This window comes from Mus musculus, chromosome 15, assembly GCF_000001635.26.
Source record: "Mus musculus strain C57BL/6J chromosome 15, GRCm38.p6 C57BL/6J".
NCBI lineage: Eukaryota > Metazoa > Chordata > Mammalia > Rodentia > Muridae > Mus > Mus musculus.
Genome location: NC_000081.6, coordinates 63,822,578 through 63,845,514, shown reverse-complemented (window position 1 = coordinate 63,845,514; position 22,937 = coordinate 63,822,578). Strand labels below are relative to the sequence as shown.

Here is a 22,937-nt window from a genome sequence, read left to right as displayed (position 1 = left end):
GGCCATGGCCAGGTGTCGACTTGACTATATCTGGAATGAACTACAATCCGGAAATGGAAGCCACACCTGGGCTCCAGATCTTGAGGCTGGAAGACACAGGCTTTACATCCAGACTGAGAGGCACAGTGACTATGATAAGCTTAGGCCCATGCCAAGATGGTACATGCCTTTAATCCCAGGAAACTGAGGCAAAGACATTTTTGATTTTAAGGCCAGCCTGGCACAGAGCAAATTCCAAGTAAAGAAGAGGTTGGGTCCAGGGGAGGTTATCCACACCTTTAATCTGGGCCACACCTTCTGCGGGAGGCCTATATAAGGACAATGAGAGAAGGAAGGTTGCTTGTTTGCCTGCTTGCACTTCCTTGCTGGCACTTCGGTTGTTACCTACTTCTTCTGGATTCTAGTTTATACAGAAGACCAGCTGAAACACCTAGAGGTATGGGACTGAGGCACTACTAGATCCTTGGACTTCCCACTCACAGGTGCCTATGTTGGGTTAGTTGGACAGAAGACTGTAAGTCATTCCTATAATTTCCCTTAAGTTCTGTGACTCTAGAGAACTCTGACTAACACACCACTGATGGAACCTTTAAAGCTGGATCCCTGGATCTTCTCAGTGAAAATGGGTAATATTTATTCTCTCAGTAGATGCTGTTAACTTGGACCGTGTGTGTTAAGCTGATGTCTGAATATTTTAAGATTTTTACTTTTCTTATTTTTAAGTCATATATCTGTGCATATATGTCTCTGTAGGTATGCATACATGAGGGCCTGAGGAGGCTGGAAGATAGCATTCAATTCCTTGGAGCTGGAGTTACAGGTGACTGGCTGTAAACCACCCAGTGAAAATGCTGGGATCTGAACACTGGTTCTCTGCAAAGCATCAAATGCTCTTAATCACTGAACCGTCTCTTCAGCCCCCAGCTGTCTTAATTCTATCCATTCGCATTTGCAGGTTAGCTGCTCCTGCCATAGTTAGTTCCAGCTGCCAACTTGACACAGTCTAGAGTTATCTGAGGGAATCTCAGCTGGGAGATTGCCAAGATCGGATTGGCCTGTGACCACCTCAGTGACCAATTCTGCTGACTGATGATTGATGTGGAATTCACCCAGTGGGAGGTACCATCCCTACACAGAGCATGAGGCAGTGAGAGAGCCAGTAAGCAGCATTTCTCTATGGTTCTCGCATCCAGGTTCTTCCATGAGTCCCTGACTGACTTCCCTCAAAGACAGTTATGACCTGGGAGTGTAAGATGAACTAAATCCTTCCCTCGACATGCTTGTAGCCATGGTGGTTATCCCAGCAACAGAAAGCAAACTAGGAAACGACATTCACCTTCAATATCTGAAAGCCAGCAACGGTACAGACCCCAAACCCTTCTTTTTTAAAATTTATATTTAATTTTTTTGAGCATTTCACATGAGTACTTTATTTTCTCTGTCTTCAACTTCCTCTCTCCCTTCTCCAACTTTTCCTGTGTTCAGCGCTCCCTGTAAAGTTCATGAATTCTTCTTTAATTATTGTTGTACACGTGCCCACATATTTATACATAAATGCAGTCTGCTGAGTTCCTTTTGTGTTGCCTCTATGTGCATATGCTTGGGGTTGAGCACTTGGGATTGGATGACCTATCAGCTGTTTGACCCTGTAGAAGACTGATTCTCCTCTCAGCAGTCACTATTTGTTTATAGATCTCCATGTATGCTTAGGGCTTTGTGAGATTTTCCACAGCAGGCAACTACACTGCAGTGCCAGCTTGTGTTGTTACTGGGTAGGTCTGTTTTAGGTGACTCTAATTTTGAGATTTTATGAATACAGCTATCGTGTCATTTCTTGGTGACAGCAATCTCACAGCAGATTTCCAGATCCTCTGGCTCTTACAGTCGTTCCATTCCCTCTTCCATGATGTTCCCTGAGCCTCTGGTGTAGGGGTTATTTTATAGATTTGTCATCCATAGGTGGGCAATGCATAGTTGATTGGTCTCTGCATTTTGATGAGTTGCACATTTCTGTAATGGTGCCTGTCTCAGTCATTGTCCTTTTGCTGTGAAGAGACACCATGATCAAGGCAATTTTTATGGAAGTATTTAACTGGGCCTTGCCTAAAGTTTCAGAGAGTTAGTCCATTATCATGGTGGGGAACATGGTGGTATGCGGGCAGGCACGATGCTGCAGAAATAGCTGAGAGTTTTTCATTGGGATTCACAGGCAGTGGGGGCAAGGGTGTAGAAAGGGGGTGGCTGGTATAAGATTTAAAGCCCACTGCCAGTGACACACCTCTTTCTAAAGGACACACCTACTGAACATTGGGCTGCACTCCTAAGATTTCCCAAACAGATTAGCAACTGGGGACTAAGCATGCAAATTCATGAACCCTTGGGGGTTGTGCTTATTCAAACTCCCACAGTCTCTCCTGAATAAAGTTTTTTTGATGATGGTCAAGAGCTATGCTTATCTGTGAGTAAAAGGGTAAGTATGTAGAACCAGTTAATACTGGTTTAGGAAAGTGGAAGAAGTAGGGTTTGCTTTAGGGTCCATGATGCAATCAGCCACAGGAAGTTGGCTAGGTTTATAGTAGCAGGCATGAATTCTCTCCTCCTGAGCAGGACTTAAATTAGGAGGTTGTTGGTTGTCACAAAGATATAAATGCCACTAATATACCTTTGGGCATATCTTGCCATGATGGTCATTATTGTCATTTAATGGCTTTTCAGCTTGATATTATTATTGATTGCTTTCTTGATTTCCTCCTTGGTGGGAGTAAGGAAGCAGGCAGCTTCGAGTTCAGTTCCAGCTCAGCTCCTCCAAGTCCTGTGTCTGAAGTGTGTGCTATCTCCAACCACAGAGTCTTCAAGTTCTGAGAGGCAAGCAAGGGAGAATCTAAGTCCCAATTTCAGTTGGAAACAACCAAGTTGATTCAATGTCCATCTCCTAGGTAACCTTAGAGTCTCATTTCTTGAGTGGATAATGTTAGTTAGTCAGATAGTATCAGACTTGGAGGCTATTGAGGGAAGACCATTTCCTTGTGGAGTCTGCCTACTTTCTTTGATACCAGGGACCTTCTTACTCATTCTCCTGCCCTATGACACTTACTGACTTCTATTAGTAAATATGCCTGCTTCATAGGCCCTAGCTTAAAAGGGGTGGCTTTCTATCCTCTCTCTCTCTCTCTCTCTCTCTCTCTCTCTCTCTCTCTCTCTCTCTCTCTCTCTCTCTCCCTCTCCTCTCTCTCTCTCTTTTTCAAGGCAGGGTTGCTCTGTATAGCCCTGGCTGTCCTGGAACTCACATTGTAGACCAGGCTGGCCTCGAACTCAGAAATCCATCTGCCTCTGCTTCCCAAGTGCTGGGATCAAAGGCGTGCACCACCACGCCTGGCTCCTCTATCCTGTCTTTTAAACTGTCTAACCGCTTTTGGATCCCAGAAACTAAAATCTTTTATTGAGGTTATTACCAAGAGACATGTTGACAGTATCTGCCTCCAAAATCTCTGGTCCTAGAAATTGCCCCAAGATTCCCTGAGAGGGTGCTACTCTTACCCAGCCAGATAAAGCTGTGAAAAAAATCAACTGAGTTCCCTTCTCCACCCAGTTGAGTTGTAATAATTCTCACCAAATTCACAGGGAACCCTTTTTCCAGGTAGGTAAAGGCAGCTGCTTGGCTTCAGAATTGGAGAGGGAGGTTTGAGAATTGAGGGAGCTGTTCACACACTTCCAACCACCAGCATTACTGTTAGTATCACTCCACCATGGTGAGGAAGCAGCTCACCTGTACCCCAGTCCCTGGCCCTCCCAGGGGTTCTTCATTCATGCAATTTATGTGCCTTCATCTTTGGAATATTGATGCCTCTTGTCTTCTGATCTTCTCTCTCTCTCTCTCTCTCTCTCTCTCTCTCTCTCTCTCTTACTGGGTTCAACAAGACGAGTTTTTGTTTTTTTAAGTGTGAAGTAAAGCTCTCTACCTTCTTATGAGAGCAAGGTAGGTTTCAGATACAGTTGAACAGAAACAGGTATGAACTTCCCTGTTAAACCCACAAGTTTGGACCTACTCCTAAATGTCTGTTTTCTTTCTTAGACTTAACTTCTTTTAGAAAGTGGGTTATATAGGTATAGTATTAAAACCATCTTAACTTCATAGTTAAGTTGTGTTCACAGTTTAGGTCCTCCCACCCTGTATGTGTATGTGTGTGTGTGTGTATTTTGTGTGTGTGTATGTGGGGGGTATTTGTGGCTATGTTTCACTGTGTCACCATGACTGGTTTGGAACTCACCTTGTAGAACCCCACTGGCTTTAACCTTGCAGAGCTCTTCCCAAGTCTACCATTGTCTCTAAGTGCTGGGATTAATGGTATGTGCTATTACATTACCTAGGAAGTTCTTTGGTATTTTGAATTATGCTCTCGTGAATATTTATACCTAAATATTTGTTATCTTTGATTATTTTCTTAAGGCATGTTTGTATATGATGAATTAAAAGCTCGTGATATTAACTTTCTAGGTAATTTTGGTACATACTACTACTAACAGAAATATTGTCATGGTTTGTTTCTATCAATATTTGTAGGAGAGACATTGTCATTATATCTTTGGTGGCAAGAATAAACAAACAAACAAACAAACAAACAAACAAACAAATTTTGGGGGCTAGAGAATGGCTCAGTGGTTAAGAGCACAGACTGCTCTTCCAGAGGTTCTGAGTTCAATTCCCAGCAACCACATAGTGGTTCACAACCATCTGTAATGGGATCCAATGCCCTCTTCTGCTGTGTCTGAAGACAGCAACAGTGTACTCACATACATAAAACAAATAAATCTTTTTTAAAAAATCACCTTAAAAGATAAATTACATTAAAAAAAACCAAACATTTCTTAATGAAAATGTAACTAGAATGTCCAAATGATTTCTTGTGATTTCTAGTGAGTTTCAAGTTTTAAAAATGTTAACTTGATTTTGTTTTCTCTAGTGAATTAATGTTTTGGTGCTTAACTTGTTTGTGAAGTTAAGTTCTGTACTTAAATGGAGCTGAAATAAACATTCCCTTCATGGACTTGCTTCCTGTCAGACATTGGTTACAGCACAACCTTGAACCCTCCTATTGCAGACCTAAAGCCACATGTCACACCCAGCACTTCCAATCACTGTTAATCACAAGTCAGACTTTTTCAGCTGTTTTTATTTGTGAAGAGAGAGAGAGAGACAGAGAGAGAGAGAGAGACAGAGACAGAGAGAGAGACACAGACAGAGAGAGATAAAGAGAGAGAGAGAGAGAGAGAGGGAGAGAGAGAGAGAGAGAGAGAGAGAGAGAGAGAGAGAGAGAGAGAGAGAGAGAGAGAGATTGCTAAGAATCCTCCCTCCTCTGAGCCAGGAGAGACTTACAGGCACACCTGCCAATGCTCTCTGATGCTGAGTCTTTTGGATGGTGGCTTTGAACACTGGTTCTGAGCTCAGAGCTTAATTCCTGGAGAACAGAGTTCACCCCCGAGCTTACCTGGCCAGAATACTGCATTGAAAATTGACTCGGACCTGCTAAAAGGAAGGAGACATAGTAAAGAGAATCACGTTGATTTGGTCCTGGAGTTCGTACAAGTTATACTTGGATTAGAAGGTCCAAGGACTAAGGAGCCACATTCATTTGCACTTTCTCTAGAGGAGATAACACAGCTTCTGCCTGGTAAGTGCTGATGGGGATGAGGGGGTGAAAGAGGAGTGAAGGCTGTGTGCTCAGAGACAGAGTCCTGCAGGCTGGTTTGGGGAATGAGCTGATGGGTTTTCCTAAGTCATGCATGTAACCTGCAGGGAAGGACACATTTCCTAAGTTCTCCATAAGAGAATTAGTGGAGAGCTCATGAGAGTGTGGAAGGGCAATGGCTGGTCTCTGACACATCTCTGTACATGTTTGGTGCTGGGGACATATTTGAAATGGTCCCATGAGGACTCTTTTACAATTGTTGACAGTTCCATCTCACTAAATTCATATCATTCAAACTCTGTTATCATTGGAAATCTCGTTCTTTTCTGTAAAGAGAAGGATTTAAGCAGATTAATCTTACTTAGATTTTTCTGCAGAGTATTGTTAACATATCCAAGTTCCTGAATATCTACAACCAAAGTTTTGATTTCTACCCATACCCCTTTGCCTTAAAACATTTTCTCTCCATGACAGTTTCTACTATCCTGTGCTGGTATGTATGATTAATCTTTCCCTGGCTTTCAAAATCAATGTGCTGAGATATGAATGCATGTCCTTTCTCTTCTTGGAAATGACAGTCAGGGAAACGGCACCAACTCCATAACGTTGCTCTAGGGATCCTGAGGTCCTCTGCACTCCTCCCCTTTGCCATGTTTTGCACAAAACCCATCATTAATTTTTTAAAATTCTGTAGCAATCTTGACTTTTCACCCTAGTGTAAGCTGCATATATGTCTTATTTGAATATTGCTATGAATATCCTCAGAAATAATTATATACTTTGCTGCTCGAATATATGTATATATATGTACACACACACACACACACACACACACACACACACACACACACACACACACATATATATATATTCTCAAGACAGGGTTTTTCTGTGTAATAGAGCCCTGGCTGTCCTCATTTTGTAGACCAGGGTGGCCTAGAATTTACACAGATCTGCCTGCCTCTTCCTTCCAAGTGCTGGGGTTAAAGGTGTTGCCACGAAGCCGGGCATGGAATTTTTATATCAAGAAATTGTGTGTGTTTTATACATATATAATTGGTAATGCAATTGGCCTTATGGATTCTTGGATCCCACAGCTTTGGAATAAACTGACCATTGGCTAAACATATTCAGAAAAAGGCTCGGAGAGATGGTTCACCAGGTATAGCACTTGCGGTGCATTATGTGGTAAAAAATTTTCTCCCCTTCTCCCCAGAGAAAGGGTTTCTCTGTGTAGTTTTACCTGTCCTGGAACTCACTCTGTAGACCAGGCTGGCATCAAATTTAGAGATCCACCTAGCCTGCCTCCCAAGTACTGGGATCAAGGGCAGTAGATTTTACTGCCCCTAAAAGGATCAGACTTCTATTCCTAGGAACCCATATAGAACCCAGTGGGAAAGGTGCCAGCCTGTAATCTCAGTATGCAGGAGGTATAGATAGGAGATCTCTGGGGCAAGCTGATTAGCCAGACTAGCAGCAGTGGGGAGCTCCAGGGTCAGCAATAGACTTTGCCTCAATATAGAAGGTGGATAGTGATTGACCAAGTCACTCAGTGCCAACCAAAGGCTCCACATGCTCACATGTGGATGAGCATTCATAGAAATATGTGCCCTTGAACACCCAAATGTGCCTACATACATGCATACATGCACACACAACACACATATATGTATGTTAAAAAAGGAAAATATTTAGGGGCTGGAGAGATGGTTCAGCAGCCAAGAGCACTTGATGCTCCTCCAAAGGACCCCAGTTCAGTTCCCAGCGCAGATGATGCTGTCAGAATGCACAGGGCTCAAGCGACTGCCCTTCTGAACCCCTGTGTCAAAATTAGTCTCTCCTCCATTAAGTCGTTTATGTCAGGTACTTTTTTCATAGCAACTTAAAAACAGTTACAATAGCCTTTTAATTATTCTAGAGACAGCTTAAATGTTACCAGGAGTGGTCATATACAGATTTTTATATCTATTCAGAGCCTGGAACACCGAACTAAATAGATGTATGACTATATGGTTGGAAAATGTTATCTATAATATTTAATATTGAGGTAAAATACATAGCATGTGCTCTGCCTTCAACAGAGAATAGATCCAAACCTTCCTTGCAGATCTGTAGTTCCCTCATCTGTGCACAGGAAACACTAAGGTGATTGCCTAAAAATGCCCTTCTCTCTCCCTCTCTACAGAACTTTCTCTGGGAGAGCACTGTTCACTCTCTGGGTCTCGGAGTGTTTGCGATAATTCATAGGTAGAATCATGTGTGTGTGAGGTCTTGACTGACATATAGTTCGGCATCCTCAAGATTTATCAAATTATTGCATGTTGTAGAATTTCTTTTCCTTTAAGGCTGGTACTAGTCCACAGTAAGATGTCACATTTTTCTCATTCTGTTAACAGATATTTAGATTGTTTCTACATTTTGGCCTTTGTGAATAGTCTGCCATGAACGTGAGTTGCTACTGTGTTGCTGAGATATTATCTTCAATTCTTTTCTTTTTTTAAATTTTATTTTTATGTGTGGGAGTACATGGTCACTGTCGTCAGACACACCAGAAGAGGCCATCAGATCTCATTACAGATGGCTATGAGCCAACATGTATGTGGTTACTGGGAATTGAACTCAGGCCCTCTGCAAGAGCAGGCAGTGCTCTTAACCACTTAGCCATCTCTCCAGCCGTCAATTCTATCCTTAAGATTTTTTTTCTCAGAAACCTGGTTTATTTTCTGTAGAAGATATAATATTTTAAATTCTCTCAGTGTACCTAATTCCATTTTTAACATTAATACCAACAGTCATAATGTTTATGTAAATGTGTAACAGCATCCTGGGAGATATAATACCTCATTGTGATGTTGCTTAACATTTTTTTTATGATGAGTGGTGACATTTGTCCTTCTGTATACTTATTGGTTATTTGTATTCCTTTTTTGGTAGCACTGGGTCTTGAACCCAGGTCCTTATGTGTGCTAGGGAAGGTTTCGAATCCACTAGACAAGTAACTGATCGCATTTATTATTTAGAGCAATGTCTATCCAAGTCATCAGCCCTCTGATTTCTCCTTTTTCTATTTATTATTTTAAATTAGCATAAAATAATGGGTCTTATTATAGCATTCTCACAGAGCATAGTATATACTTCATCATGTTCAACCCATTACCATTTCTTGTTCTCCTGACCTACCCCAAAGCCCCTATCTTTCTGAAAAGTAGTCGTTTCTTATTTCATAATTTGTATGTACATATTTTCTATATGTATATTTAATGTATATATATATGTGTATATATATATAAACTATAGTATATGTGTACAAGAGAGACATGGGATATCTGTGTCTCTGAGTTTAGTCTATTTCATTTGGCTTGATGAGCCTGAATTCCATCCATTTTCCTGTACTTGGTGCAATTTCACAGTTTATGAATGAATAAAATGCAATCATGTATATATACCACATTTTCTTTCTCCATTCATCTTTTAACAAATCATTTATTTTTATGTGTATGGATGTCTTACCTGCAAGTATGTCTGTATAGCACATATGTGCCTGGTGCCTGATGAGGTCCCCTGGAAATGGAATTACAGATGGTTGTGAGCCACCATGTAAGAGCTGGATCCTATGGAAGAGCTGTCAGTACTGTTAACCTCTGAGCCACCTCTCCAGCCCCTGCCCCCATTCATCTTCTGGTGGGCACTACTAGGTTTAGCCTGTCTTCTGGCTTTTTGGAATAGTCCTGGGCTAACTTGGATGTATATATTTCTGCTGTGTGCTGACTTGGGAGTTCTCTCACACATCGCTGGCTTATGACAAAAACATCAGGAATCATTGAGAATCAGTTACACTCTCTCTTTTCCCAGCTGAACTTTGTGCTTCCTTCTATCCTAGCAACATGGGCTACAGTTTTGACCGGGCTAGCAAGGATGTGGTTAAAAAGCTTCAAGGAAGAGATCTGAGGCCTGTGGAATGCTTGTCCGATGCAACCAAATTCCGCCTATTTCACATACTCCAGGAGACTCCTCGATCAGGTTGGGAAACTGAAGATATTCCAGTTGGATTTACCCTTCTGGATCTCTTGGAGCCCAACTTTCCTGTTCCAGGTATTGTCAGTCAAGGGGCAGAGTAATGTGAAGATCAGTATTTTCAATGGTGCAGCTTCCCAGGTCCCTGAGGTGCTCAGACAGGAAGCTATTGAACCATTCTGCTTAAAGGCAAAGGACAAGGAAGGCTCTTTAGGAATCCACTCATCCATGCTTTTGTAGACCAGGCTGGCATCGAACTGAGAAGTCCACCTGCCTCTGCCTCCTGAGTAAGAGCCTCTTTAAATAGAGCTATGATACCCATCTTCCTAAAACTTGTTCAAAGTTGCATAGTTCAAACTGGTAAGTCTGGTTATGATCCAGACTGAGGTCAGTCTATCCTCAAGTGCCAGGTGTTTTTCTATTTCAACAACATACCCTGGGACTGGATTCTCTGCTCAGAAAGGTGTTCCCCAGGGACTGCTAGACACTGAATAAATGATGCTTTTCTTTCTTAAGGTGAAGACCATGCTTGCATGGGTTCCAGAGTTTGCCCTCTGTGATAATTTACATTTCAGATACTGATTATTAGCTAGCTTCTTGATTAAGATTTAAATGAGGAGAAGAACTAGCCTTATTTTTCCCATTCTCCAGAATAGCTGTTCCACAGTGAACTCTGAGCTGAACTTGTGTGCCTTTTCTTCTTCAGAGCCTGAAGTGTCTGCTCCCAAGCCCTTCATACATGTCCAATCAACGGACCTGGAGGCTAACTTGAATGTCGCAGACATTGCAAGAGGAGGTGTAGGGTATGTTGGGTACGGTGGATACAACATCGAGGTTCAGAGTACAAGCATCCCAAATCCAAAACTGGAAATTCTTCAAAACAGGCAAGGCCACTGGGGATAAAAGGCTGGCTCAGCCAAGTTTCAGGCTGTGTTCTTATAGGCAGAGGCAGCAAGCAGGTTCTGTTGCTGGGGTGGATGACAATTTAGTTTATTTTACTTAAAAAAAAAAATCATTGAAATAATGACATCATATTGCCCACTAAGAATACTCATTAGGGTAAAATTAGCCATTACTGTTCTATTACTGTGATGGGAGCAGAAAGACAAGACAGACAGACAAAGGTTCTGATATACTAGAACTTTCTGTTCATTGTATGGAGGATGAGCATGCAATGAGAAAGAAATCAGTAGAAGTGAAGGTTAGAATATTGATTAAAATATGCCAAAGATTGTAACAATCACTTTAAGCAATCAATGTCCCAATACTTAGGAGTTTAGATTGACTTCTTGTCACATCTCCTGATATATAATTTAGTGTTTCATGTGCAGCATTTTGGTGTGATATATGCATATAAGTCAGTAACATATCATCACTGCTTCTGGTAACCATTGTTAAAAAGTTTTATTTGGGCTGACCATAGGGTCCCCAATGAAGGAGATAGAGAAAGGACCTAAGGAGCTGAAGGGGTTTGCAGTCCCATAGAAGGAACAACAATATGAACTAGCCAGTATCCCCAGAGCTCCCTGAGACTAAACCACCAACTAAAGAGCATGCATGGTGGGACTCATGGCTCCAGCTGCATATGTAGCAGAGGATGGCCTAGTTGTACATCAATGGGAGGAGAGGCCCTTTGTCCTATGAAGGCTCAATACCCCAGTGTAGGCGAATGCCAGGGCCAGGAAGTGGGAGTGGGTGGTTTGGTGACCAGGGGTAGGGGATAGGGGATAGGAAGAGAGTTTTTTTTTTGGAGGGAAAACCAGGAAAGGGGATAAAGAAATGTAAGTAAAGAAAATATCCAATAAAAATAAAGGAAAGAAAAGAAACTGAATAAAAAGTTTTATTACATTTATTATTTACTCTGTGTGTTTATGTATGTATGTATGTGTGTGTGTGTACATGCCATGGCTCACATGTGGAAGTCAGAGGACAACTTGCAGGAGTCAGATCTCTCCTTCTGCTGTGTGTGTCTGAGAATCAGACTCAGGTCCTCAGGGTCTGCAGCAACCACCCCTACCTGCTCAGCCATTTTGCCAGCTCAGTAACTGCTATTTTTATGGCAAGAACATTTATAGCCTACAGTCTTAGCAGATTTCAAGCACGTGTACCATGTTATCAACTTCAACCATGTGTTTTTCTGGGAATATAAATTCATGTCCTCACACTCACATGGACAGCTCTTTATTGACTTAGGAACGTCCCCAGCCTGAAACTGATTCAATCTCTTGAGTTTTTAAAGGCTGTCTCACATTTTTCTGTTTGTTTGTTCATCATTTGGTCTCTGTTTCTATAAAATTAGTCATTTGGATCTTTTTTGATTCTCCTTTACATCTTCAGGAAACTGTTGGATAATTTGCCCACATTTATGAAGTTTTGCCGGATGGAAAGGAAGAACCTGTATGTGGTGACAGAGGCCTATGAAGTGTCCAAGGATACTATGCTGACAGGCTTAAGCAGTGTCAATCTTTCAGTTAAAGGGTTCTTCAAACAGCTTTTCAAGGTACAACAAGATGGGGACAAGAAAGCTAGTTCAGCTAGTGTACTCTTGCTTCTTAGGGGATTCTGGGGATCGCTTTCCAGGGGTCACAAGGATGGGGTCATTATTTTCCACTGCTCATTTGTAGTCTATGCTTAATGTTAGTCCTGGTCTTGCATTATATTCTAATGCCCTTGTTTATAATGCTTTAATACATAGGATCAGCAAATATTGATAAATTCTATACTAGATGTTATTATATGGTACCATGTTTTGTTTTGAGTAAACAGTAGACACTGTAGAAACAGAAATGTAAGGATTCTGCATTATTTACACATACCAGTTTCATTGCTAGAAAAACACAGGAACATCTTTACTAAACTGTACCTGTTAATCTATGTTCTATGATCATCTGATAACACATATTTTTTGAAATGTGATCTTATATAGCCTAGATTGCCTTCAACTGACTATGGAGCTAAGACTGGCCTTGAACTCCTGATCCTCCTGCTTCCATTTTCCAAATGTTGGGATTGCAGATATATCTCACATGCCTTGCTGTGGTAATAAATATTTGAAGGGGCAAGATTTAAATAATTTGATTTACATGATCTATGACCAAGTCTCATATGCAGGCAGGCTTGTCAAAATAATAGCTGATTTCTCTATGGTGACTGTAAAACCAAGAAGAGCACAAATTAATATACTTCAAGCCCTAAAAGAAAACAAATGCCAGCCTGGACTATTATACCCAGCAGATCTGTCAGTCATAATCAAAGGGGAACATATGACCATCAGGCTAGCCCTACCGAGGAGACTAAAAAGAATAATTCTCCATGAAGAAATGGGTAAAAATGTACAAGCAGTGATAGCAAAAACTAACATTAAGTCAGTGATTAAACAAAAGATCACAAACACCATAAAAAAACATCATAAAAACACCATAAAAGTAAACAAAATGACAGAAATCAATACACTTTGAACATTAGTTGTTTAAACTCCCTAATCAAAGGACACACATTAGCAGTCTAGATTAAAAAAAAAAAAACAAACCAAGCCCAATTTTCTGTCTCCAAGGAACATACCTCAACCACCAAAAATAGAAACCTTTGTTGGGGTGCAAGTCAGGCAAAGATACTCAAAGCAAAAGAGAAGTAGACAGACATGAGTTGCCATAGTAAAATCTAATGAAATAGACTTTAATCCAAAAATAATCAGAAAGAATGTCAGTTCACATAGATCAAGAGAACAGGCCAACACAAAGACATTATAATTCTAAGATTATGTGGTGGTTTGAATATGCTTGTCCCAGGGAGTGGTACTATTAGGAGGCATGGCCTTGTTGGAGTAGGTGTGGCCTTGTTTTGAGGAAGTGGGTCACTATTTGTGTGGGCTTTGAGACTCTCCTCCTAGCTGCCTGGAAGATAGTCTTCTCTTGGCGGCCTTTGGTCAAGATATAGTACTTTAGGCCCCTTCAACTCCATGTCTGCCTGGTTGCTGCCATCCGTCCTTCTATTATGTTAGTGGACTAAACCTTTGAATCTGTAAACCAGCATTAACTAAATAATTGCCTGTATAAGAGTTGCCTTGGGCATGGTGTCTCTTTACAGAAATGGAAACCCTAACCAAGACATCATATTTCCACCAAGGATGGGTACACTCAGCTTCATAAAACAAACATTTGTATATGTACAGGAACATAGACGTACATCTTAATGAATGGAGAGTGACAATGTGACAATAACACAATGGAATTCTATTCACCCGCAAAGATGTGTGAAACTATTAAACTTTCAGGAAAATGTGTGTACTGGAAATATTAATCCTGAATGAGGCACCCCAGACTCAGAAAGACAGATGCTTCATGTCCTGTCTCAGACCCTGCGAGGCTGCTGAGTTCAGTAGGTGGTACCTCTAGGGTCCCAAAGAGATGATGAGTAACAGGACAGAAGATACAGAAGACATCACATGGACTGATAGAGACAAGCTCTGGAATGAGGAGAAGCAGCCTCCCCCAACAGCTAGCTGAGAATACAGGTCTATGTAGAAACCCAGATGTGAATATGGGTAAATCAGAGTGAAACCTCAACATTAGGAGGAGGCAATAAATCATATACCTAGTTTGGAAAACTCAAGACGTTGCAATAGGGCTGCGGCTATGGCTCAGTTGTAAATACTAGGCTGGTACCCATGGTGCTCTGAATTCAATCTCTAGGCCTCTGTAGGCACACCTCCCACGTTTCAATGTAGGCAAATATTGTCATACAAGGGAGAGGAGCAGTAACTGGACATGGGGACCAGGAAGGGTGGGGGGGAGAAGGAAGGGACTGCTAGTATTTTCTCTTGAGCTTTCTACATTTATTTGGCTTTTAAATTACACACATATATTTTCTTTGGATTAAAGTAAACATTTTAAATGGTTTTATGAGTCAAAGAACTACAAGTCCCTAGGAATGTTTTGTCTCCCCAGGTTCGAGGCAAGGCGGGAAGGTCGGAAAAGTATTCAATACCTATCCCAAAGGGTTCGGTGTTGGCCTATAAGAAGCAGCAACTTGTCATTGAGAATAACACTTGTGGTGAGCAGCAGTGGGGGCCTGGTGGGGATGGGGTGTCCAAAGATGTGTACCTCTTCTGACTACAGGCCAGGAGCACTCCTCACTGTCCCAGGCACATGCCCTACCTTCAGTCACCTCTAAGCATGGCCATCCTCATATACTTCTAGCTGTAGTTGCAGAGGTAGCTTCCTGAATAGGAAGGGATCTGACTTGGAGTGTCCAAATGGAGGTATTTTTAGCTGGGTGAAGTCCAGGCTAATCCCAGGCATCTCTGGGCATTCATCTCTAGCCATTCAAGGTCCTGCTTCTCTCAGAAGCCCAATAGGGAGCTGCCAAGTTCACCAGGTGACCCATAACTCCACATTAAAGCTCCTTAAAATAACAGAAGCACAACACAACTGAAGCTGTAGACTGAATGCCTTAATGTAGTACAGAATTTTCTCCACGAGATGTACCACTGCCCAATACACACACCACACACAACATACACACATCACCCTCACCCATAACCCAGACATTCAGACTTTGCCATGGGGTGTAAGTGTTGTGTTAAGCATGGATGAACATGTTTGTGAGCTGAGTGCCAGAACATGAGTAGGTCTTAGAGCCCCAAGTTATTCCTCAGTGTAGCAGGCAGCTCCTCAGAGAGGAGGGGACACACACACACAACCACACACACACACACACACACACACACACACACACACACACACACACCCTAGTCCTGCAGTATCTATCTTGTAGATTACTCCCCTAGTTATGAGCAACAGTCAAGGCAGCTGGGCTCTCTAATTTAGCATGCACAGTTAGTGGCTGATGGCTTCTAGAGAAATTGTCGGTATCCTTATAGCACCTAGGACTGAATCATAGGGTGGGAAATGGGAACAAGGTTGGAGATGCCTATTAAATTCCTTACTGTTGCAGATCCTGGTAAGTGATAAGTGTTTTTATTTACAGAGGGGAAAGAAAATGAACCCTTTACTCAAAATATTAATAACAAAACAAACTAAACTGTGATTAGATAAGATGTTGTACCCAGAGACTCAAGGCCAAGCTTGTGGAGGCTGAATGCAGGGTGGGTTGGGGGAGGGAATTAGGGTTTGGTAGGCGTATGGGTGCGGATTGGGGTTGGGGTGGAGTGTTTCCTGGAGGATAAACTCTAAAGGTTGATGTATGCATGGAAGAGAGGAAATGAAGACACTCAGGGGAGCTGACTAGGTGGGTGAGAGGAGGCAATAATGGGAGGGGGCTCTGGGATGAAGGGTTCTGACGGTGCAGAGCCCAGTTATTGTCCGGTCAGGCAAAGTGTTGGTGAACCTAAGCGATGAAGACAGATTGGAGCGCGATGTATTACAGGTCACTTTCTCTACCTCCTTTCTTCATGTCAGCTTGGGAGAGAAACGACACAGTGGTTTCCCCTTCCACAGGAGAAGGCCAGTTTTCTCAGAAGCTTCTGGCCAGCGATATGGCAACTATTAAGTCCTTTTTGGACTTTTATGAGGATAACTTTGTGCTTGCTACTCAACACATTGAATGTGTGCTTGCCAGTCAACACATTGTCCCTGTTGGTTCCCTTCCATGTCTGATTGTATAAACAAAATGCCGTGCGCGTCCCCTAGCGTTCAGAATGTGACTTGCAGACACTTTGAAGGTTTTTTGTTTTTTTTTGTTTTTTTGTTTTTTTGGTTTTAACTTCATTTAGTTCACACGTTAAATGTTATCATCTTTGTTTTCTCCACACACTCATATCATGGGTCAAATGCTTGAATTTTGTTGTTAGGCACGTTTAGACCTCAGCACAGCTCCATGAACGTGAATGCAAAACAATTCGAGATCACAGGTTGAGCATAGATAAAGAAGGCCAGCTAGTAACTGAAGGCTAACAAGAGACCTGTTTGACAGGACAGGAGGAAAACAGTCTGCTTCACCTCACGGAGTATTTATTTGCTTGTTTTTACTTTGTGTGTATTTGTGTTTTGCCTGCATGTAAGCTTCCCAAACAAATGCAGTGTCCGAGGAGGCCAGAAGAGGGCGCTGCCGTATGGGCTCTAGAAGGGAATTCTGGTTCTTTGCAAGAGTTGCAAGACTCTCCATCTCTCATGGAGTAATTCTTGAATGTCAGAGGGTGTAATGGCCACCTAAAGTGCTCATTTAAGATGCCAGTTTCAGGCAAGTGAGATGGATTAGTTGGGGAAGGTGCCTGCTACCAGGCCTCATAACTTGAGCTCTCTCTCCATGCCCCTCATGTTGGAAGAGGATAACTGACTTCCAACGTTGGCCCTGGCCTCTGTATGTGTCCAAGGCACACACGCATGTGCACACAATAAATAAACAAACATAATACATTGAAGGTTTCCGGGCATCTGTGAAAGGATCTGATTCACAGGACACACAGGCTGGTGCTCAGGTTGACATCAGTCCCTGGTGTTCGGCTTGGGAGTCCCTACGTGGCATGTGGGAAGAACTCTAGCAGGTGTAACCTCACCTCACCTCACTTGAGTTTCTTTTCTGTCCAGTCATTCTCCCTTCTGCTACTAAGAAGAAGATGACTTTTCCAGGCACACCTAAGTACGCTTCTGCTTCCGAACCCACTGAGATTTATAGAACAGAATTGCAAGGTGAAAAAGCAAGGATGGATAGAGGGGGGAGGGGTAGGAAAATGGGGGAGGACATAAGATATAAAGACAAACACTAATTTTTGGGTGGGCCAACATATTATCTCTTTCTAGGCTTGTGGATAAATGACATCGTTCCAATTGGTGAGTGTGTCTGGTGGGGTTGGTGTTGGAGATCTGGGTGATGCTACTGGGCTCAGCCCTAGCCCTGGCTCTGGTTCTTGGAGTATGGGGAAGTTCATGGAAGGCCAATGTGGTGAAGGCATAGACTGGGTGTGGGGCAGGAGGTAAGATAAGTTAGGAGAAACTCTCCAATGAGTGTATCAAGAAAAACAGTGAGGATGAAGAAAGGTAACAGCTTGCCTTTTTCTTTCTAGGAAGAATACAGGAGCCCGCCCATCTAGGTGAGTGTGTGTGTGTGTGTGTGTGTGTGTGTGTGTGTGTGTGTGTGTGTGTTTAAAAGAGAAAATCTGGGCTTCTAATGGGAAACCATAGGCTCAGAACTCAAATGATAACTGTCTTTGGAATTCAGAAATCAGAGGCCTTCTTCCACATTCTTTTCAGTTAGTTCAACTCACACATGCACAATTGTGTGCACTGAGGTTCACTGAGGACAAATGGGAAGCAGACATTGCTCCAGTGTGGGGAATGTGAAAGAATCAGAGAGATGTGCTTTGGTGCTTCCACGGTGGTACCCTCCCACTGTCCCGGCTCACCCATAGGACAAGTGGCAGAACCAGAACTTTCTCAAATGCAGTGCTTGGCTAATTCTTTATAGATTTCAGAGATACTGACCAATAAGTGTGGCTATTATGTGGCAGGTGCCCGAGAATCACAAACACGTTGACTCCTCACCACATCCCATTTATCACACATGGAAGCTGTTCCATGAACACTGGGGATGGCTGTTACCAGAGCCCAACAGTATGTTTCATTCCTGACATATCCCAGAAATGAATGCTTGGTCATTTCTCTCCCAACACTTGCAATAACCAGTGTTCAGATTTCCATCTCTACCCCCAGCGCTGTGTCCCCTCCTTTCAGAGTGCTAATGCTTCCTTGTTTCTAGCTCCATGATAGTTCCCCCCCCACTCGCGGTGGGGGGTGAGGGTGCATGGGTGCTCAAGCAAGCTGTCAATTGAGACATTTTTAGGTGCTGGAAAATGATACCATCCCAAAGATATTTAATTGAAGAATGTCTCTCACTTTCTGATTGGTGTTGCTGTCTGCAAACAGATTTCATGTGCCTACAAAATGAAGTTTACAAACAAACAGAGCAACTGGCTGAACTCTCAAAGGGTGTTCAAGAAGTTGTGTTGTCCAGTATCCTGTCCATGCTCTATGAAGGTGACAGGAAAGTTCTGTATGACCTGATGAACATGGTGAGAGTTCCATAGCTACCTAGAGATGATCAAACCTGTAACAGTCAGTTTGGGAGACAAAGATGCTAAGATATCAGGGAGGAGGGATGTATATGATGCTGACGACACTGAGAAAGATGTCAAAGGTGGGGATTTCAGCTCCATGCACAATGTAGAGGGCTAGAGAGTGTGGCCTACTAGTTCTGCTCCCCACGGAGAGGTACTTAACTCCTCTGGAAATAGTCACATTACATGAGAATAATTTTGAGCCAGATATGGGAAGCTGAAGTTACTTGAAGGAAGGTTGAAAGTTCAGGGTCTTCCTAGGCTACCAGGTGAGTTCAAAGCTGGGTTGGGCAACAGCCTGAGACCCTGTCACACGAATGAAGAAAAAGAAGGGTAAAAGGAGCCAGGGTGTAGCTTGGTGATAATGTACTTGTTCAGCATGTAGAAAGCCATCTAGTCCCCAGCACTGGAAATGATGTTATTAACAGAACGCCTGTCTCCTGTAGCTGGAGTTGAATCAGTTGGGGCATATGGATGGCCCAGGTGGCAAAATCCTGGATGAGCTGCGAAAGGATTCTAGCAACCCATGTGTTGACCTAAAGGACCTCATTCTTTATCTCCTTCAAGCTCTGATGGGTAAGAATGATTTCAGGGGGAGTGTGGGGAGAGTCCTCGTGTTGGTCCTCATAGGGCTGTGTCAGAGGCCACCTCCCCAAAGCCTTTGGATTATCATGACCATTCGCACATCACCCTTCTCTCTAATGCCAGCAAGGCTCAGAGTGATAACAGTGCATGGACCACAGATGGAGTCTGAGGTCTAGAAAGTGAGCAGTCGCCAATCACCTAACACATCCTTGTAGGAAGCTGGTTCCTGCCTCAGCCCTTAGAATTTTCAGCTCTGAGTCATATCACTTATGAGCCTGGAGCTCATCTCAAGGCCTGGAGACCTTTCTTGAGCAGTGCATTTGACCTTCAAGTCCAATGGGGAGATATTCCTGTGTCTCAGAGTTTTCCTCTCATTGGGTTCATGGTAAGAAGAAAATACATTTTCCTTCCCCCAGTGCTGAGCGATAGCCAACTCAATCTGCTGGCCCAGTCTGTGGAGATGGGGATCCTCCCGCACCAAGTAGAGCTGGTAAGAAACTGCCAGGGGCTGGCCGTCCAGGGAGGGGGAAGAGGAAAGCAGGAAGAGTTTCTGCAAGGGGAGTTGGGAACCCTCTGGGGAGCAGGCAGGTTGGGTTCCACCATATCAGGAGCATCTCTGCAGTTATGGAAGCCTTGGAAGTGAGGCCCACTAGGTCTAAGTTAGCCATATAGGAAGGCATCTTTGTAGGAAGTAAAGGGATACAAGTTAGTCTCACGGTTTGATTACGGTTAACATTTGCAGATCGCCTTTTCTCTCCCTTATATATTTCTAATTACAAAAGTGTGTATAGCCATGTGCATACATGTGTGCACACACCGGCAGATGATACTCTTGTGCACTTTAGGCTCTATTATTGCCATGTTGTAGGTAAGGAGCCAATGCTTAGGGCTTCAGGCCTTGCTCATTAGGTCTTTATCCTCTGTTTCTCCTGGGTGTTGGGACAGATCTTACCCTGGGGTCAGAGCCTGGTTTGCCCAATCTGATCATTTTTGTTCTAGGTAAAGAGCATCTTACAGCCAAACTTCAAGTATCCCTGGAACATTCCCTTCACACTCCAGCCTCAGCTTCTTGCCCCACTCCAGGGTGAGGGCTTGGCCATTACTTATGAATTGCTGGAGGAGTGTGGTCTGAAGATGGAGCTGAATAATCCCAGGTCAACTTGGGATTTGGAAGCCAAAATGCCCCTGTCTGCTCTCTATGGAAGCCTGTCATTTTTACAGCAACTTCGGAAGGCTAACTCTTCCTCCAAGCCCAGCCTACGTCCTGGATACATTTGATATATTGCACCATGCATGTTTTAGGCCAGTGGGAATAAAGATGCTATGGCTCCTTTTTTTTTCTTTTTTACGTATTATTGATTCACAATTATACAAATAATATACTTGGATCAGATTCTACCTACCCTCCATTGTTTCTTTTAATCCACCCCTTCCAAGTTCCTTTTTCCTCAACAACTTCTCATTCATCATTTGTCTGTTTGTTTGATGCTATGCTACGTTTAATTAGGGTTGTTTGCATAAGTGTGTGATTATTCATTTGAGCAAGGGTAGCCTTCCAGAGGCTACCTCCTGCCAGCAGCATTGAGAGCCTGTAGGTGTTTTAGGGAGGGTGAGGTTCTCCTCCATTCTTGTGGAATGTTGGTGGGCTCGGGCTTGCTTGGTCTTGTGCGGGTACCCATTGCCACTTTGAGTTTATGGGTTTAGCTATTCCATATCCTTACCACGTCTAGGAAACAGGATGTTGTTATCTGTCAAAAATACTTAAATGGTATGTTAAATAAAGATTTACACATTTTCTCTATATAAAAGGATATATATTTTACTTTTACTTAATTGTGTGCATTTTGAGTTGTTCTGGGTGAAAGGTACTGGCGTCAGTAACTTTGAAATGCATCAGAAATAAATTGGGATGTTTTAGGTAAGTAGTCAATAGTATGATTACTTAATACTTTTTAAGGCACCCTTACTTATTTTTCCCCTTCCCCCCTTCTGTGTTTATTTCCCTTCCCCTCTTAATCAGAGCTCCCTCTTTTCCCCATTCCCCCCTTGGATCACTTGCACCCTGCCATTTCCCTCTGTGTCACTCTCCTACTGCTACCCCACCCCCTGCCGCATACCCCATGGCCCCTTTTACTCCCCTGGTTTATGTACTTGCTCCAGGACAGACATGTACTCTTACATGAAGATTTGGCACTGGGAGGCTCAAGTGAGAGAGAACATGCAGTGTTTGTCTGTCTGGTCTGAGTTATCTCACTCAATGATTTTTTTCTATTTCTATCCATTTGCCTTCAAATTCCATGAGTTTATTTTTCTTTACAGCTAAATAGTATTTCATACTGTGTATATACCACATATTTCATACTGTGTATATACCACATATTTCATACTGTGTATATACCACATATTTCATATTGTGTATATACCACATATTTCATACTGTGTATATACCACATATCATTATCCATTCATCAGTTGAAGGACATTTCGGATGTTTCTGTTTCTTTTCTTCTGGATATGTATTTTTGAATTGATTATTTAGGAATCTCATAGCATGCACCCCAATGGTGCCTACCTCCCAGCCTTCCCATGTCCACCCCTTCCCCTGTAACTCCTTCCCCAAAGGAAAAAAAGAAAAAAGCCAATCCATCCTGTGTTGTCTATATATTCACTGGAACATGGTAAATTCTTAGTGGTCAGACCACCCCACTCTCCCACCACCCAAAGTCTTTCTTTGCTTTCGTCCACACCAGAAGACTTCAATTGATAGAACCCTATGGCTGCCAGCGAGGTGCAGGGCTGGATATTCCACACCTAAGCCACTGCTTGCCTCAGTGTGCTGTGGGCCAGTTGAGGTGGGGCCAGACCTTCTGAGTGGGGGCTGTGTGTGATACATGTATCATCATCATGGTGTGGGCCAAGAGGCGTGAGGCCAACTCTCCTGTGCCCTGACAAGTGTTGGCTAGCAAGGGGTGGAGCCAACTCTCCAGTGGGGTCAGGGCCAGCTCCAGGGGACACACACACACACACACAACTCTGCAGTGAGGGGCAGTAGAGCTGGCTCTGGAGCATCCATGGATATTAACATGACTTCAGGTGGCAGAACATCTGTATCCACTTTAGTGGCAACAAGGACCACAAATACCAACACAGCCCTTGGCTGTGGTATCAGGACCACTGTGATGGTTTGTATATCCTTGGACCAGGGAGTGGCACCATCTGAAGGTGTGGCCTTGTTGGAATAGGTGTGACCTGGTTGGAATGGGTGTGTCACTGTGGGTGTGGGTATAAAATCCTCACCCTAGTTGCCTGGAAGTCAGTCTTCCACTAGCCACCTTTGGATGAAGACATAGAACTCTCAGCTCCTCCTTCGCCATGCCTGCCTGGATACTGCCATACTTCCACCTTGATGATAATGGACTGAACCTCTGAACCTGTAAGCCAGCCCCAATTAAATGTTGTTTTTATAAGACTTGCCTTGGTCATGGTGTTTGTTCACAGCAGTAAAACCCTGACTAAGACAACCACCAACTCACTCACAGCTCTGAGCAGCTTCAGGGGCCATGAGCTTCAACATGGCC

At 43.0% G+C, this 22,937-nt stretch overlaps 1 protein-coding gene across 17 annotated transcripts; it reads left to right on the top strand.

Moving 5' to 3' along the window:
- The first annotated feature begins 321 nt into the window (after positions 1-321).
- On the top strand, positions 322-21,187 carry Gsdmc2 (gasdermin C2). 17 transcript variants are annotated; one of them, XM_011245674.3, is made up of 14 exons: positions 322-626; positions 754-820; positions 1,194-1,361; positions 9,568-9,779; positions 10,408-10,585; positions 12,039-12,201; positions 14,648-14,753; positions 17,249-17,350; positions 17,462-17,491; positions 17,725-17,751; positions 18,584-18,729; positions 19,221-19,350; positions 19,776-19,849; positions 20,359-21,187. In XM_011245674.3, exons 4-14 carry the CDS (start codon positions 9,572-9,574, stop codon positions 20,635-20,637), a joined length of 1,443 nt encoding a protein of 480 aa, XP_011243976.1. In that variant the 5' UTR covers positions 322-626; positions 754-820; positions 1,194-1,361; positions 9,568-9,571; the 3' UTR covers positions 20,638-21,187. The 17 variants fall into 17 exon arrangements, with proteins under 17 accessions (XP_011243976.1, XP_011243972.1, XP_011243969.1 ...); XM_011245670.3 differs by having other exon boundaries at positions 956-1,361; XM_011245672.3 differs by having other exon boundaries at positions 329-436; positions 956-1,361.
- Positions 21,188-22,937: the final 1,750 nt, after the last annotated feature.

Coding starts and splice junctions, on each gene's coding strand:
- Gsdmc2 (XM_006521097.4), top strand. CDS start 9,572: ATGGGCTACAGTTTTGACCGGGCTAGCAAGGATGTGGTTAAAAAGCTT. Junction 10,586..12,038: donor CTGGAAATTCTTCAAAACAG/GCAAGGCCACTG, acceptor TTACATCTTCAG/GAAACTGTTGGATAATTTGC. Junction 14,754..17,248: donor CATTGAGAATAACACTTGTG/GTGAGCAGCAGT, acceptor TTTTCTGTCCAG/TCATTCTCCCTTCTGCTACT.